At 39.7% G+C, this 17263-nt stretch overlaps 2 protein-coding genes across 2 annotated transcripts in view; one reads left to right on the top strand and one right to left on the bottom strand.

Annotated features, from left to right (window-relative positions):
* Positions 1-1095: 1095 nt before the first annotated feature.
* DNAJB11 (DnaJ heat shock protein family (Hsp40) member B11) lies at positions 1096-16489 on the bottom strand. Its single transcript, XM_003926988.4, has 10 exons — positions 16186-16489; positions 14926-15082; positions 11129-11226; positions 9251-9383; positions 5172-5314; positions 4618-4700; positions 3920-3977; positions 2703-2814; positions 2086-2245; positions 1096-1555 (listed from the first exon to the last, which is right to left on the bottom strand). The coding sequence occupies exons 1-10, from the start codon at positions 16251-16253 to the stop codon at positions 1491-1493; spliced, it is 1077 nt and encodes a 358-aa protein (XP_003927037.3). The 5' UTR covers positions 16254-16489; the 3' UTR covers positions 1096-1490.
* Positions 16490-16738: 249 nt separating this feature from the next.
* The window catches only part of TBCCD1 (TBCC domain containing 1), a 28862-nt gene continuing 28337 nt past the window's right edge, over positions 16739-17263 (top strand). The window contains exon 1 of the mRNA XM_074404674.1: positions 16739-17058. The gene's annotated coding sequence lies outside the window, so the exon portion shown is untranslated. The remainder of the gene's footprint in view (positions 17059-17263) is intronic.

Genomic DNA, 17263 nt, shown 5'->3' with positions numbered 1-17263 from the left:
CTTGGAAAAATGGGGATTAGTAAGTGCAAATTATGATCAAGACTTCTCCTGGGCTAAAATATGCAAAGGAAATCATGATCATTCTTAAGAAATGCTCAATTAGAGGTAATTTAGTACATAATGAATCTTACATGTACAAAGTCCCCTAAACTCAGACACGTATTTATGTGGTTTCATTTAATTTTTTGTTTTTTAGAGATGAAGTCTTGCTCTGTTGCTCAGGCTAGAGTGCAGTGGTACCATCTCAGTTCACTGCAACCTCCACCTCCCAGGTTCAAGTGATTCTCCTACTTTAGCCTCCCAAGTAGCTGGGATTACAGGTGCCCACCACTGCACTCAGCTAATTTTTGTATTTTTAGTAGAGATGGGTTTTTACCATGTTGGCCAGGCTGGTCTCAAACTCCTGACCTCAAGTGATCAGCCTGCCTCGGCTTCCCAAAATGCTGGGATTATAGGTGTGAGCCACCGTGCCCAGCGATTTCTAAGATATGTATAGCCAAGGCAGGGATGCTGCTGGAACTATGCTGATAGCTGGAAGGCAGCTCCACACACAGTGCAACAGCAGTTGTTAGACAGAATTGAAATACTAACTAGCAGACAAAAAGTCCAAAGTACAAGAAAAGTAGAGCATGATGTAACTATATATAAGAAAATGAAGGCGATTCAAAAGTCAAATGTACTCATCACATCCCATCTGAACTGGGTGCCATGAGAAGAGCAAACGAAATTTGCAACTCTAAATTCTTTTTCTAGAATCAGTGGCAGTCCTTGTTCCTAAACAAACCAAAGGCTTTCCAATCATGAGGGCAACTGAAATGATATACATGAAAGGAGCTATCTAAACAGTAAAGTGTCCGTATTGGATTATTATTCCCAAATTAGAGAAAATATACTTCCTCAAGGACAATTAGATCTTTGTGTAACCTTCATTCATGGACCCCAGTCAACCATTCAGTTTCTTCCAAGCTCCTTTCTAGCAGACACTGTGTGTTTAATTGGGCATGGGGACTGGATCTCTGTCACTGTTTTGCATGCTTGTGCATCCATCTTCCTTGATGGGAGGACAACCCAAATAGCTCACAGAAGAAACAGGAGTCATGAAAAAAATAACAACAAAATGTATTTAAAAACAGACTTCTCCAGTTGGCATTTTGAATGAAATTGCTAACAACTCCAACCCTCTATGTCGTGTTTCCTTTGCTCCTGGAGTCCTCTTGCAGCTTTAATTCTTGAAACTCAGGCGGCAGCACCAGACATTAAATCCCCAAAGGGAGAGGTATTAGTAAATCTTTTGCTGGTCATTCTTTTCTGAATGCAAATGGACAAATTCTTAAGCCCTCTTATTCATTTCATGATGATCATTAGACAAAAAAGAAAATTAAGCCAAGCTTGCATATTGAAAACAAAAACAAAAACACACACAAAAAACCCTGCAGATAATAAATATCGCTGATTCACTTATTTTAAACAAAGTCCAACTTTATTCATTCTTAATATCCTTGCAGTCCATTATATACCTTCTGCACTGACCCTTGTTTCAGGAGCTGTTTGATACCTGAAGAAAGAATGAACAATGACTCCATTAACAAAGAATGTTACTTTACTAGAGTTTAAAGAACATATTTCAAGAAAAGGCTCATAAAAGGCCTTATGACAAACATGGACGTGAATTAAATAACTACCAATCTCCAATGTAATCGCATGGAGGTAACCCCACACATGCCTATGTGTGTTCAGGATGATCCCTAATCTCTTTGTTTTAGGCCCCCATACCACATACACACAAAGCCCTATAAAATGAGGAATGAGAAGAGGCAATCAAAAGGGAAAGAAAACTCTTCAGCTGTTTTCCATTCCTTCTACTGTATCCTCTTTTCAGTTTTTACCCCCTTCATTGCTCTCCTTTCTCTTACTGTTTAGGACCCCCAGCAGGGCCCTCTTCTCAACCAGTCATTCTAGACGTGCACCCCTAAGCTTCTAATCTTTCTACTGTCTACCCCATCTTCCCTTTTACAGTGTGGTCCAGCTCATTTGTTTTAAGTGATTCTGTTTCACTCACACACACACACCCCCCATATCCCATACCTTCTCTTGCTTCCTCTGTTAACTGTTCTTTTGGAAAATCCACATCAAAAGTGATTATCAAAGAGCCCTTGATATTGTTGTTGTCAAAGTTGGGAAGCCCTTCCCCTTTCTTCCATAGCTTTGCTCCTGGCCTGGTGATCTTATCTCGGGAAATATGTACCTAGAAAACAAAAGGGAATGTACTTCAGCAGGAGTGGCACATCTGAAGCACATCACGCAGCTTCTAGTGAGCACTGGTACACAAAGCTGATGTCACAGCTCAGCAAAAAGAAACGATGAAGGAGCAAAGGAAACGCCATTAGGACAATATGAGTCAAAGAAACAAGGTTTTTAAAAAGAAAAACACAAAAACAAATTAAAAAAAAGAAAGGTTTTCATCAATAGAAATTATAAAGACAAGACTGTCAAGGGCTGTGCAATCCATTCTGCATTCTGAGTAGCTGAAAGGTCTGGCACTGTTACTGCTGGATGCTTAGCAGCAGAGTAAGCCGAAAAGGCAGAATACAACCGAGAAAGGAGTCCCGCTGGTTCTCAGTGACTGAAACAGGTGATCAATCTCAAAACTACCCACATAAAGGCTTTAAAAGGACAGAGAACAAGTAAATTGGTTGGTTTACCTTGTGACCATCCAAATGAGTAATAGCCATTTCAAAGCCAACCAGCGACTCAACTAATGAGATTGTCACATTTGTGTACAAATCATCTCCTCTCCTTTCAAATATTGGGTGCCTAAAAACAGAACAAGGTAAAAATCATTAATTTCCAACTTTCTTTAAGTTCAAAGAGTTCTTAGAAAAATCTTGGAAAAAGGCGAACACCATTCTTTCAAACAATAAACATTTCATAGACATACCTCTGTGTATAGTATTAACTGAGAAAATTAAGTTATTATTAAAGTTATCTGTTATTATTAAATGCTAATCTTAAGGAACACATAATCAGCAAAAGGCAGAGTATACGTAAAAATACATTAGATTATGGAAAAGGGAGAAAGACAACTTCTAGGGAGATCATCTTCAGAAATGGGTCTATAGAAATTTCCTGTGCTAGGCTCACAGGACTAAGTTGGCTGCAGAAATGCAGATAAAATGGGTGCAGGCAGGGGAAACAGAATGAGAAAGAATTCTGGCAAAGACTAGGAAGGTGTCAGGTTTATTCAGGAAACAACACACATTCCAGTTTCTCTAAGAAGTGATGATAAAGACAAGGCAGGTAAAGAAGCCAGGGAAAACAACACTGGGGTTAAAGAGTGCATGGAGGAAAAGTCCCAGACAGTGGGGGGGCCATTTCTCCATATGCTGGTGGGAACCCCGTTTGGATGACTCCTTATAGAGGCAGAGGTATTACTGGTTTCCAAAGTGGTAACAAGAGAAAGAGTAATCAAGAAAGCCGGAGTCCCAGGCAAAATTATCATCTAAGCAGCACTTCATGCTGAAGAGAAGCTCACAAAAGAAAAGCTCTCTCTTCACAGAAGCTGCATATGATGTAGAAGCTTCTTTCTATGGAAACATTTCCTTTTCTTGTATGGTGCCATAGTTCTTCAGCTAACATCTCAGCTTTGACTCCCTATCTTGTTGCTTCTCTTTTATTACTCCTTACTTATCAATTCTTGCCTTTCAACATCTTTTGCATTTGTAAGTCCTAAGTAAATAAATAACTGGGGCTCAATCCTAGGGCCCAATCCCAAGCTTTCAACCTTGTAGAGGTGTTACAAATCATCATTTAGGGTAATATGGGAATGAAACAGAGAAAAAAGTCTGTAACTGCTCTGGAGGCCACCCACATCTCTATAATCTGACTCATCTGAGAAGACCTCTAAAATTAGATTACTTACTTGACAACTTTGATTCGGAACCGTAAATCTCCAGGCTCCCCATCCACATGAGGCTCACCTAGTCAGAGCAGATTACATCATATTGTAAATCATACAAGTTGAATACCAGAAGTCTATCTGGCAACTGAGAAATTTTTTTAATCCACTACTTTGGGCATTGACCCTGTCAGATCTATCTGTGAGGGCAGCATCTCCGCCTGGTTAGAAGTTTCAGATTATGAGAAATCATCACCTTTGCCTTAGATACAGCAGTACACAACTTGACCTAGTTCCTAAACAAAGAATGATTCACTGGTCTCCTAAACCTAAGTCTTACAGCTTTTTTTATTTGTAGAGTTTTAAACTTAAGTCTAAAGGTGCAGTCCTGCGAGTATCTTATTAATATCAACTAGAGTTACATAATCTTCTTTCATTGCTGAGTGAAAATTCATTAAAGGTCTAAACACCCTAAATTTTGATAAAACTTTGGCTACGTCATAATAACTTTTGGCCATGACATTCAAAGGATAAACAGCAATGCTATTGCTTCAGGTGAACAGAAGGCTTTGCATACCCTAAAACTGGCTGGAGAGTGTTGGAAATGACATATACATTTACTATGTGAACAGTACAATGGAGTAAGGCAGAGGTGAGAGGTACTCACAGGCAAGCAGAGAACAGAAAGTTATGACAATAAAAATCCACTATCAGTATTTCACCTTCTCCAATAAAGGGGTATTCCATGCCGTCTCTCACTCCAGGTTCTATTTCTACTTCCAGCGTTCGCTCTTCATTCACTAGCCTGAGATAAAGAGAATTAAAAGAGAAGGAAAATAATGAAAATATAAACAGAACATCAGATATAGATAAAGTTTTATTTATTTTATCAGCGCTTTTTCTTGGAAGACTATAGTGTGCCTCCACTTGACCAAACTATCTAATAATCATTTACATCTTCTATATGCTAAAATCCAGGGCAAAGCTACCATATGTTGTATAAACATATAAGGCTGCTCTAATAGTACAAGATGGAAGAAAATGAAGCATTTTGAATATATCAGAAATAAAGGGCACTGCTTGTTAGTTCAGAAACATAAAAGGAGATATTTAGAAGAAACACTGCAGAAAAAAATGTACGTTTTGCCCTGCCCTTTTGCAGAACATGGCAGTGGGGAGGAGACAGAGAAAAACTAGTATGGACCGTTAGCATTTGACTAGATAAAGGAAATTAACAAGTATTTCTCGGTAGAAGAAAGAAGGTGCTTTCACTTACTTGACATTTGGGCATTCATCACAGACCACCTCCTGGGTCATTTGGAAGCGTCCAGGGCCCAGCTGGGTGGTCCGCATCTCTTGCCGACAGTTGCATTTCCGTTTGCCAGGAGCCTGCCTCGCCACAGGTTTGTTTCTGACTACCTAGGAAGTGAATAAACAACATCAGCTTCTCCCTGCTTTTCGTTTCCTCAACTGATCGAGGCTCTGTACATGTGCCCGGACTGAAGCGTCCCCTTCTCTGGCAGTCTATCCCTCAGAGATCTAGAGCTGACAAAACTCTTTGAAGAGTACAAATCAGCCCCCAACAGGAATGAAGCAAACACATACTTCAATGACTCAAATTCTAAAGCTGGAGAAGTAGAGACAGGAGTAAGAAACAAGAGAACCGAAAAATGAAGTGTATAATATCAGCATTTCTAAGCCACAACTAAATGCTACTAAGTTAAAGTAGTTCATGTAATTATTATCTTTTAAGAAATCCGAGTTGTGTAAAGCATAACCCCTGAGGAACAATCGCCAGCTTCAAAACCGGGTATGTGGCTGCCATCCAATCCTATGATTAACCTAATGAAAATGCCTCCTTATTTCAGGAAACTCAATCCAGGGCTATTTTCTGAAGCTATCTCCATTCAGATACTTTAACATGTGGAAGAGAAACAATGACCATCTCTTTGTAGTTGAATGCAATCAAACATTCTGATCCCTCTAAGAATGTAACATTGATTTATATACAGAAATGTATTCCTAGTGTTACCTGTTTAATTAGTCAAACATCTAATCACAAGGTATGTGCTCATGCAGCAGAATGACAAATGCTTGGAGAAAAATCCCTTAAAGCCTAACAACACATAAAAGGCCCAGGTCAACAGAAGAAATTATAGCAACAATAACAGTCATTAGAGCAAACACTTTACAGCACTAAATTAATATATGCCAAGCAATGTGCCAAACACTTCTACAAATTCATTTAATCCTCACAACAACTGTTAGAGGTAGGTACTGTTATTATCCCCATTTTACAGATGGGGTAACAAAAGTATAGAAAGGTTAAGTAGCATGACCAAGGCCACATGACTAATACATGGGAGAGCCAGGATTCTAAACTAGGCAGTCTAGCTGCAAAGTCCATGCTGCTTAACCATCTTACTATCTTACTTCTCAAGGTACTTTTTTCTTTAAAAAGAATTTACATACAGAAGGAGCAGGAGTGAAAAAAAGGAATAAAGAATTTACCATGGGGTTATTGTACTAGTAAAGCCATTTACAGCCTTTACAATAATTGGATTAAAAAAGAGTTTGCTCAGGAACACACTAACAGCAAACAGCGATGTCTACCATGTATTAGTGACAACTGCAGAACAGCCTTGGAAAGGAACATGGGCGCTAATTAGGCTCACCTCTTTCCTCCCATCTAAACAACCTTACCCATTTACAAGTATTTTTAATGCCCTTTTCTCATATCCTGCAGCCTGAACAGTATTACAAGCCAGGTGCATCTTCTGTGACAGTCTATATCTCTTTTTTGAATTATTCAGAGAAGAAGCTTCAATTAAGAAGAATACGCTTTTTGTCAAGGTGGCACATATGCACAGGCAACCGGCTGTCTACTCCAATATCCTGGAAAAACTACAAGAAAACATGGATTCCAGGAAATAGTAACCACCACATAGAATATACAAGAAAATCCCACAGATAGAGGGCTGGTTTGAACTGTTTCCCCTGACTGAAGAAAACAAAAGACTCCAGTCAGCAAACAAAACAAAAAACACCCCATGAAACCAAGCAAAACAGTTAAAACCAGTGGGCCAGGGTTCAGCCCACGATGCTCTACAGGGAAAGGTAGTTGCTGGTACCTGCAAGAGAATATCAGCCCAAAGGCCAAGACAGCTAGATACCTGAGAAGTTCAATTACCTGCTGCTCTGCAAAAGACAACTAGCTGGATAACATATATATTTTAAGCCATTGTACTTTGCTTAAAAAAAGATTAGACAGACCAGGAACGTAAAACAATCATGATAATATTAAGGAGGTAGGGCATTAGCAAATGATTTAGAGTAAGAAATAATGCATGACTCAAGTAGAAATATTATGCATTAAAATATTAGTTAAAATTAAAATACAGCAGATGGGTTATTAGAATGGATATAGCTGTATCCCATTAGATATGGGTTATCAGCTATATGGATATAGCTGAAGACGTAGTTCTTAAGTAAGCTGGGAGATCAAAATGAGGTACCTCCCAGAAGGAGGCAGTGAAGGATAAAGACACAACATTTATTTTTTTGTATTTAAAAGAAAGTTAAGAGCAGACAGAAAAAGTGATAAAAGAATTAAATATTATAAGAAATAATGAGAGATCTATTTCCAGAATTAAAAAAAAAGAATAACCTCATATAAAAAGATCTAAGAGTTTTAGCAGAAAATATAGATGAACAGCTTTCTTAGTTTATTAAAAAAATTTTTTTTCAGAGATAGGTTTCAGTTATGTTGTCCAGGCTGGAGTGCAGGGGCTATTCACAGATGAAAGCATAGGACACAATAGCCTCAAACTCCTGGACTCAAGCAGTCCTTCCACCTCAGCCTCCTAAGTAGCTGAGATTAAAGTGTGCTCCACTGCACACAACTGCTTTCTTATTTCAGAACAACAAAAAAAAGAATTTCTTTAAAAGGACACGAAAACTAACCACTAAAGACTGATAGACTTGATCACATTAAAATTAATTAGTTCTGTTTGCTGAAAATTGAAATAAATCCTTTTTTTGTTTTGACTGAGTCTCACTCTGTCACGCAGGCTGGGGTGCAGTGGCACCATCTCCACTCACCACAACCTTCACCTCCTGGGTTCAAACAATTCTCCTGCCTCTCAGCCTCCTGAGTAGCTGGGACTACAGGTGCCACCATGCCTAATTTTTGTATTTTTTAGTAGAAACAGGGTTTCACCATATTGGACAGGTTGGTCTCAAACTCCTGACCTCATAATCTGCCCACCTTGGCCTCCCAAAGTGCTGGGATTACAAGCATGAGTCACTGCACCCAGACAAAAATAAATCTTAAACATAATGAAAAGACAAGTTACAAACAGGTAGGCAATATTTGCATTACATACAGCCAACAAAGTTAGCAGCAAGAGTGAAGTATTCTTAGAAATCAATAAGAAAGAGGCAAAAGAATGAACAGGCATTTCACAAGAGAGGAAACAAATATGGCCAATAAACACAGGATGAGATGCTGATCCTAATTGGTAATTTTTAAAAATGTAAAATAAGACCATAATGAGATAATATTTTATACCCATTTGATGGGCAAAAATTAAGAAGTCTAATAATTCCAAGTATTGGTGAGGTAGTGAATCTATAGGATCTCATAAATTGCATGTAGAAGTGTCAGTACAATTTCAAAAACAATACAGTATTATCTTACAAAAATAAACACTTTCATAATACTCAGCAATTCTACTCTCAAGTATATCCACCCAAGAGATATTCTTGTTCATTTGAACCTAGATACATGGATTAAAATGTTCATAAAAGCACTCTTTGGAATTGAATGAAACTGGAAAAAACAAAAATGCCTATTAATAAATTATGGTCACAATATAATTTTATGCAGCAGAGTTGTAGCTATAAGCAACAAGGGTGAATCCTAGTAACATAACAGTGAGTGAAAAGGACCAGTCTCGGAAAATAATGAATAAGATACTTTTTCTACAAAGTCAAAACTGATACAACAAACAAGACATTATTCAGGTATTCATATACATGATAAAATAGGAATGGCAAAAGAACAATGAAGACATAATTCAATATAGTAGTTACTTCTGAAGGGAGGCAGGGTAATGGAACAGGGAAGTAGCATGTAGGTAGATTAAGTCACGGTAATGTTTTACTTAGTTCTCAAGCTGGGTGATAAGACAAAGACAAGTGTATCATGAACCAAAAATTATAATTAATTCAGTTTTCTGCATTTGTTCACTCTTACCCTCGAAAAGACAGAGAAGATACATAGAAACATCTTATTTTTAATCAAAAGTACAAGTTCTGGGAGTTAGTATGAACAGCTGTATTGTTTGAACTTACTTCAACAAAATTTCCTGCATATACTTCTTCCAAAGTGACTTCCAGATCTACAATGATGTCACTGCCTCTTGGAATATTTCTGTCTTGCTGACGAGGGGTTCCTCCAAACATGAACCCAAAATCCCCAAAGAAGCTGTGGAGAAGTATAAAGTCATCAGAAAAAGACATCAAGACTTCATGTTTCACAATTAATTCACTTTCTTTACATTGATCAACTCTTGTTTCTACCAATGCATTGTGCAAAACTGCAAGATATTTTTAATACAGTGGAGTCATACATCAAACACAATTTGAAATTTACACACTATCAACCACATTGTAACTATATTGTCCTTCACCATAAAAAAATTCACTCTTTAATACAACATGGCCTATACATAAGTACAGTACATACATACACACCATGCCAATGAATTCAATGTTGGACCCAACCAATGAAATAAGAATCTTTCAATATTGTGAAAAATCTGAATATGGTGGACTTACTGAGAAAGAGTACAGTATACATAAACTGTGTAATGCTAAATTTAACGGTTAATTTAAGGAATTTTTATGGGTAGTTTTCACACATGTAGTGTTCCCTTTACATGCTTTTTAGAAGCTAACATTGAAAGAAGCTACTGCTCTGCACAAAAATCTTGAGTATGTAATTAAATAAGCATCAGCCTTAGTAAAACCCTAGTGTTTTAAGGAGAAGGAAGTTCTGGCCTCTATAAGACCCAGACTAATTTTTGTAAGTAACAAAAGAATAACTTGAGATTAATAAAAAAGGTACCTTTTTTTCAATCCTACAGGTGGCTTAATCTAATGTTAATTTTTGATGTTATTAAGAAGCCTCAGATAATACCACAGTGATGATGATAACTATATAACTCCCTCTCCCACCAACCAACTCAGGTAAATGAATTCCCTGAATCTTAAATAAAGGCAAGGAGAGAGAACAGGATGCGGGCTGGGGAAGCTTTTTCTCTTTCTGGCATCCCTAGGGATCACTGTGGACAGCCAAATTGATCCTGTTGAGGGAAGGAGAGGTGGAGGTGGCGGGGAGATGTCCTAATCATGTTACTCATACGTCTTTACAGGCCCTAAAAATCTACTCCCTTACCCCAGGCCATCCAACCAAGCACTAAATGGTGGTGACTACTGTATGCAACAGTGATTCTTAACTTCTTTTGGAGAAGGGTTCACAGAACCCTTTGGGAATCTGAAGAAAACAATGAGCTCCCCCCAAAAAAATGCAGATTCAAACATCTTTTTGTTTACAATCGCAGACCCGAAACCCCAGATTAGGGTCTCTCAGTATATGTAATCATCAGGGAATGTGGAAATTCAAATGCTCAATAAAGTGGGGTTCAAAGAGTGAGGAGGAAAGGTGTTTATTATTCCAACCACCCAGCACTCCCAGAAAGCAATAGACAAAACTCCTCTACCCTAATTCCTTCTCCTAATGCTGGTTATTATCATCACCCTCACTTGTTGATAGTATGAGAGAGGCGCATCTCTGGGTATGGAAGTAGGACTTTTTCTGTCTTTGCTTACAATAATTTTGCTCATTAAGTAGTTTGTAGATTCCATGATAGCAACTAGGCAAGGATGAACTGGTTTCCAATACATGTCCTCCCCCACCGAGAACTGTCAGCATTGATTTCACTGATATGGTTGGGCAGATGGAATGTCCTTTTAGTGCCACCCCTCTTTCCTAAAGCTTTGTGAAAATAGAAGACTATCTTCCCACAGGGAGGACAATAATTGATCTTTGGATCCGCTGAATTGTACTATTCATCAAAAGCTTCTGAACTAGGGAATAAGAATAATTCTTTCATCGCTAAGTAACCCATTCTCAGACACTAATACTTTGCAGATGGGTAAATTACTCACTGTGAAAAAATGTCTCCATGGGAGCTCTGATGACCATCTTTTAATCCTTCTTCACCATAAGTATCGTACTGCTTCCGTTTCTCACTATCTGACAGAACCTGGGGTTAAAAGCCAGTGGAGGATAAGATCATGCGTTGGTAATATTCAGTTAAGGCACAGTCATATTTATGTTTGTTTTTACTTTGACACTGGGTCTAAAATTTTAATAGAATGTGGTTTCCATTATGTACTGTATTCAGCCATGTTTACAAAGTTATTTTCTCTCAGACTAAATTTTTGGATGCATTGTTCATTCCACATTGCTCAATTCATGCTTTTAATTTAAAGTTATCAAAACTCACCTAGTCACTAAAAAATAATATCTGAGATTAGCAATGTAGCTGTGAAGGTCAGGGAGGTAACAGGAAACAGGTAAGATGGATTCCTCAGGTTTACTTTCCATGCAGTTTGACTGGTGCTTACGCTGTTAACCACTATACTACCTTCAAAACAACGTGGCCACACAGGTCTACAACACCCCCTACCCAACACACACACACACACACACACACACACACACACACACACGAGGAAATCAAGTGACAGGCCCCCCCGAGAAACCTACACAGCTATCTTTTCATTTTTTCGTATATGTAGAAATCCATTTGTGGAAGAATGCTGCCTGTCTTTTATATATGTATGTTTAAATCTGTAATGTCCTGAGTTTGAAATGCTGAGAGAGTAATAGGTGACAACACTCCATAAAGGTTATTCAAGGTCAATTTCACTCCTTGAAATAATTCTTAAAGTTTTAACAGTTTCAGAGAGCTGCATACACAATCATGATATATGCTTTTTTGCTGTATAATACTAAAGAATGTAAAAACAAAATAAGCTTCTGTTCTCTTCAAAATTTGCCTTCAACATGCAAAAAAAGTTATTTAGAGCAATCTGATGTATATGCACATATATACTTTTGAAAAGTAAATGGCTTTAAAATCTTCCTTTGATATTTAAAAACTTTTACTTAGACAAGAGGCTGAAGGAGAAAGTTATTTCAAAACCATATTCATGGTGGCCCAGAAAAAGAGAGGTTCAAAGTAGGTGGGGCTTGTTGACTTAAAAGAAAGGCATATTCAAACAGGACACAGTCTTGGCTTAGGGCCCAAATGAGGTGTAAGGAGTCATGGCAAAAATGTATTAACATTTAGGATATCCTTAAAAGGCTAAACAAAAATTGAGTATACAAGAGAGTGAAGAGTCTTAAAAGCAAAGGCAAATGGGTTATTCCAGAAGTGACCACAGTACTTGATTAAAGCCATATGATAGAAAAAGGGAGAGAAAAGAATGTTTTCGCAAATATCTTCAGAAAATAGGTACTTGGGGGAAGCAGAAATGGGCATAGTTAACTTAAAAAAAAAATTAAGAAAACCTCTTATCTGGATCTCCAGTGTTTTCACTTTTAGCCTACTTCCCTGATCTTATCTTGGCAAAGAAATGAACTCTGCATATGAGACTATAAAAAACACCATTTTAAAACCCCCAAAGACTCAGTTGCTTTTTAGACATCAGAGGCTTCTGTAATAATCTCCTAAAAACTGCTCTTGAAGTCATTTATTATCATTCACTTCCTCCTCACTTTTCTTCCATCAAGGAATGTAATTTTACTCCATGGTCTTGGAAACTATTTTAAAAGAAAAAAGTGTTTTAGTTGATTGGCAACCAATACACAGATTCCTAAGTACTTAAAATGCCAGCAGTAATCCTAGCTCTGTAGAGAAAACAAATTTGTATTCATAAAAGAATCTTCATAACCGTACTCGGATTCTAATTTGTGAACACTAATTTACCTAAGACTAAAGGCAATCAAGCTTGAATGATAAAAAGAAAAAAGAAATTTCAAGGGTTGTTAATAGTTAAATAAACTGCAATTTCATGACTGACCTTTGTATAGCTTGCCTACGTCATAGACAAAGAACATGTAGATTTTTTAGACAGCATGGTAAATTCAGCTTCTCTAGAAAATGTTTTTGAATATTGGGTTCCTGGCAAACAAGAGACTATTCATGGAACATTCAGTGCAAAATATGGAATCCATATTATTAACAAGAAACAAAATGTTACATATAATTTAGGATGGGCCATCAACCTTTTCAAGTTTATTCACATGCCTCAGGTTAAGAATTTCTGTCCCATATAGGCCGGGCGCAGTGGCTCAAGCCTGTAATCCCAGCACTTTGGGAGGCCGAGGCGGGTGGATTATGAGGTCGAGAGATCCAGACCATCCTGGTCAACATGGTGAAACCCCGTCTCTACTAAAAATACAAAAAATTAGCTGGGCATGGTGGCGCGTGCCTGTAATCCCAGCTACTCAGGAGGCTGAGGCAGGAGAATTGCCTGAACCCAGGAGGCGGAGGTTGCGGTGAGCCGAGATCGTGCCATTGCACTCCAGCCTGGGGTAACAAGAGTGAAACTCCGTCTCAAAAAAAAAAAAAAGAAGAATTTCTGTCCCATATGATCCCTGAAGGTGTTGAAAGAAGGACCCCAAGAGCTCTTGGATTCACCTGGGTACGAGTCACTGTCTCAGTTCCATTGCTTCTTTAATCTAAGAGGTTTTGGGATTCCTTTCTTTTGAGCTTTGTGTCTTCCTAAAATATTTTTCAATTTGTTTCTAGCCTTCTCAATATACAAGAATTTTAACTTAAATTTGGGAGTTTTAGCTCTGTGACTTTTAGTTCAATTAATTTTCTTCTGTGTCCATTTAGAAAATGAGAAAATATGCCTAGCTCTACTATATTTCCTGGTGTCCTAGTAAAGATTAAATGAGATGATACACATTAAAGTGTTTTGACCCCCAGATTAGAGGTTGCAAAATCAAATTAAAACTGTGCTTTGTTTGATCTATGTAAAAAAGAAATTTAACTGAGTTAGTTACCAACATTTTTACAAGCAGAACTTCTATAAAAATCTAGATTTTCAACTTTTCTTGAAAAATTAAATCATCTAGGAAAATACTGTTTGCATTTATATGACAAAAATTGGTTGGGGTTGAGTAACAGCTGCTCCCTTGAAATAGGGCAAGGAGCCTTCAGTTTGTCAAAGTCCTCAACAATCCTTATTGCTTCCCAATATAGAGGCAGAATATCTGCTGCCATGTTTTAACTTATACCTGCCTTGCGTGTCATTTGTCTAGTTCATATGGTCATGTAAGGTTTGCAACTCTCATGAAGGTTTTCTTTTTATTTTTGGCTCTAGCTCCCAAACTGATTGACTGATAGACCAATCAGTTGATCTACTTATTAATCTATCAATCTTTCATTTATTCTTTTTCAACATTATTCTCCTTATTGAAATAAATATTAATATAAAAAGGAAGAAGATGGCATCTACTAATGTGAATGTAGTATCTAGTACAATACAACATCAAGTACTACTTTTACTTTTATATACTGTTTAGTTTTTAAATAAAAGTGACCTTGGCTGGGTGCAGTGGCTCATGCCTGTAATCTCAGCACTTTGGGAGGCTACGGTGGGCAGATCACTTGAGGTCAGGAGTTTGAGACCAGCCTGGTTGGGTGTGGTGGCGGGCGCCTGTAATCCCAGCTACTCGGGAGGCTGGGGCAGGAGAATGGCTTGAACCCAGGAGGCGGGGGTTTCAGTGAGTGCCACTGCACTCCAGCCTGGGCAACAGAGCAGGACTTAGTCCCCCCCCAAAATAATAATAAATAAAAGTGAACTGAAAGGAGTGTTTCTCTATAGTAAATGTTTTTTCTACACCTACAGATTTTATTCATACTTCATCATTTTTTAGGACTCACCTCATAAGCAGCACCTAGATCCTGGAATTTCTCCTGGGCTTGTGGATCATCAGGGTTCCGGTCAGGATGAAGCTGCAGGGCTAGTTTCCTATAGGCCTTTTTAATGTCCTTTATAGAGGCACTTCGAGGCACCCCCAAGATCTTATAGAAATCTCGCCTGGGAAGTAGAGGGAGAGAATACTTCATTAAAGAGTTATATGTTACATTTTTAAAAGCAAAAAAAAAATGTTTTTCCTCTACATTTAGGTCAGTATCTGAGTAGAGAAATACAAAAATGGTTTATGCGACACATACACACACAAAGAATGACTAAAAAGACAAACACCAGAATCTGTAAGTAAGAGGCTATATACTTCTTTTTAGATTATTCAAAACATCCGTGGAACTCTTCTTTTAAAGCCACCTTCAATCAAGAAAACCGCTTCCTTATTTTATGGTCTCATGTTATTTTTAGGCAATAATCATGTAGTCAAATGAACTCTTCCTCCCTTTCCCTATACTGGCTCCAAATGACTTTTGACTTTTCTAAAAGTCAAATAACATTCTCAAAGGATGACTTTCCTTATTTAAAAAGATTATGCCACTTAAATGTTCTAACAGTAGCACTGCCAGAACATTAAAGATAAAGCAACTGAAGATAATACATAGCTCAAGAAGCTGGGAAGTACAAGGGCTCTCCAAGGGTCTTCTTGCTCCCCTCCCCCATCCGATTTCGTTCAGTCCCAACTCGATCTGGCATCATCCACCCACTTTAATGTCGGCCCCCCCAATGACTCGTTGCAGGCTTGGCATAGGGTATCTCCGCTTCTCCAGCTCAGCGGGGCACAGCAACCCACCTCTTCGATCAAACAAACGTCCATCCCTCCCAGCCTCAGCCTGACCCTGTCATTACCTTGCCATACAGTCAGTCACCCCTCTTTCTTCCCCAGCTCTACGTGACAATGCTTCAGCTCACAACCACCTTCTTTCCCTCAAACTCTCCTCATCCCCCAAATGCCATTTGGCAATGCATCCAACTCCCACTCCTCTGGGCAAACCTAGCTCTACCTAAGGCCCTCTCTGGACCTAAAGCCCTCTCCCTGGTGTCACCCACGGTTCTCCTCTCACCCCACTGGCCATGCCTATGCTACCCTTTCCTCCGCCACCCCGCCACCCCACAGCGATGCCCCTCTCCACTCCCGCAGCCTGGCAATGCCACATCCCCCACTCCCTCCCACCCCCAGCAACGGCTGACCCACGGGCCCCGTGTCTGCTCCTCACCCGGCAATCACGGCTCCGATGAGGTACAGCAGCAACAGGCAAAAGGTGCTCAGGTTCTGCGGAGCCATGGTTCCTCTGTCCCGGGTCCTGTCCCACACACTCCTCTCAGCCCCGTCCGCCGCCGCCGTCGCCGCCGCCGCGTCGGCTCGCCAGCCCACCCGGCCCTGGGAGGCCGCCTCACACCGGAGGGCGGGGTGGGGTCTCCTCCTTGGTCCGAAGAGACAGCTAGCTAGCCCCGTCCTCTGCCAGTCCACTTCCCGGGAATCCCGAGTCCCGGTGAGAGAAGTCCCCGGCGGGCGAGAGCCAATCGTTGCCCGGGACATCACACGCGGCCGGCGCCTGGAAGCCAATGAGCGCAGTACACTTCACCTCCGAGGCGGCAAGGGCAGCCAGTTAGGCTTCAGAATTGCAGTCGCAGCTCCCGACCAATTAGAAGAATCGACGTCAGAGAATTGCGCCGCTGCTGGAACCCGCTCTGTCCGAGCTACCGCGAGTCGTAGAAAATGACGTAAGGTAGGGGGCGAGGCCGGGTGAGGGCACCTGAGGTACAAGAAATCCCCTCCGGCTCGCCTACTTCCTCGGACTTTCCACCAATCAGGAGGCTCATCCCCGGCACTGACCAATTGCGGGAGAAAAGTTTTCTCTCAGTTACAAGTCTGGAATTTCATTCATATCCAGCTTCGCACCGAAAGAGGGAGCAGAAGTACAGCGGCAGAACGAGCCGGGACAGTTATTCCACGACTGCTGTACACTGGACGCATTGCTTAGGACTCTTATTTACGTTCTCCAAGCAACTCCGTAAGGCAGCCGTCTCGGGAAGGCGACCGTCAAGATAGACTGACTTAAGTTAGGATTCAGCTTCCACCACTAGAGGTGAGACTTCCCTATCCCTCTTCTCCTCCCAAGTCTGAGCCTACGTTTCTTTATCAGCAAAACTAAGGCAAAGTACTTATTGGCAGTGCTGTGAATTTTTACCGGGAAAAATTATCTGTAAATCGTTGGGCACATAATAGTAAGCAGACAATGAATAAAAACCGTTATTACAGTTCAAGCAGTTGATTCCCCCTCTTCCCCGGAT

This window comes from Saimiri boliviensis, chromosome 8 (assembly GCF_048565385.1).
Source record: "Saimiri boliviensis isolate mSaiBol1 chromosome 8, mSaiBol1.pri, whole genome shotgun sequence".
Classification (NCBI taxonomy): Eukaryota; Metazoa; Chordata; class Mammalia; order Primates; family Cebidae; genus Saimiri; species Saimiri boliviensis.
This window is presented reverse-complemented; position numbering and strand designations above follow the sequence as displayed.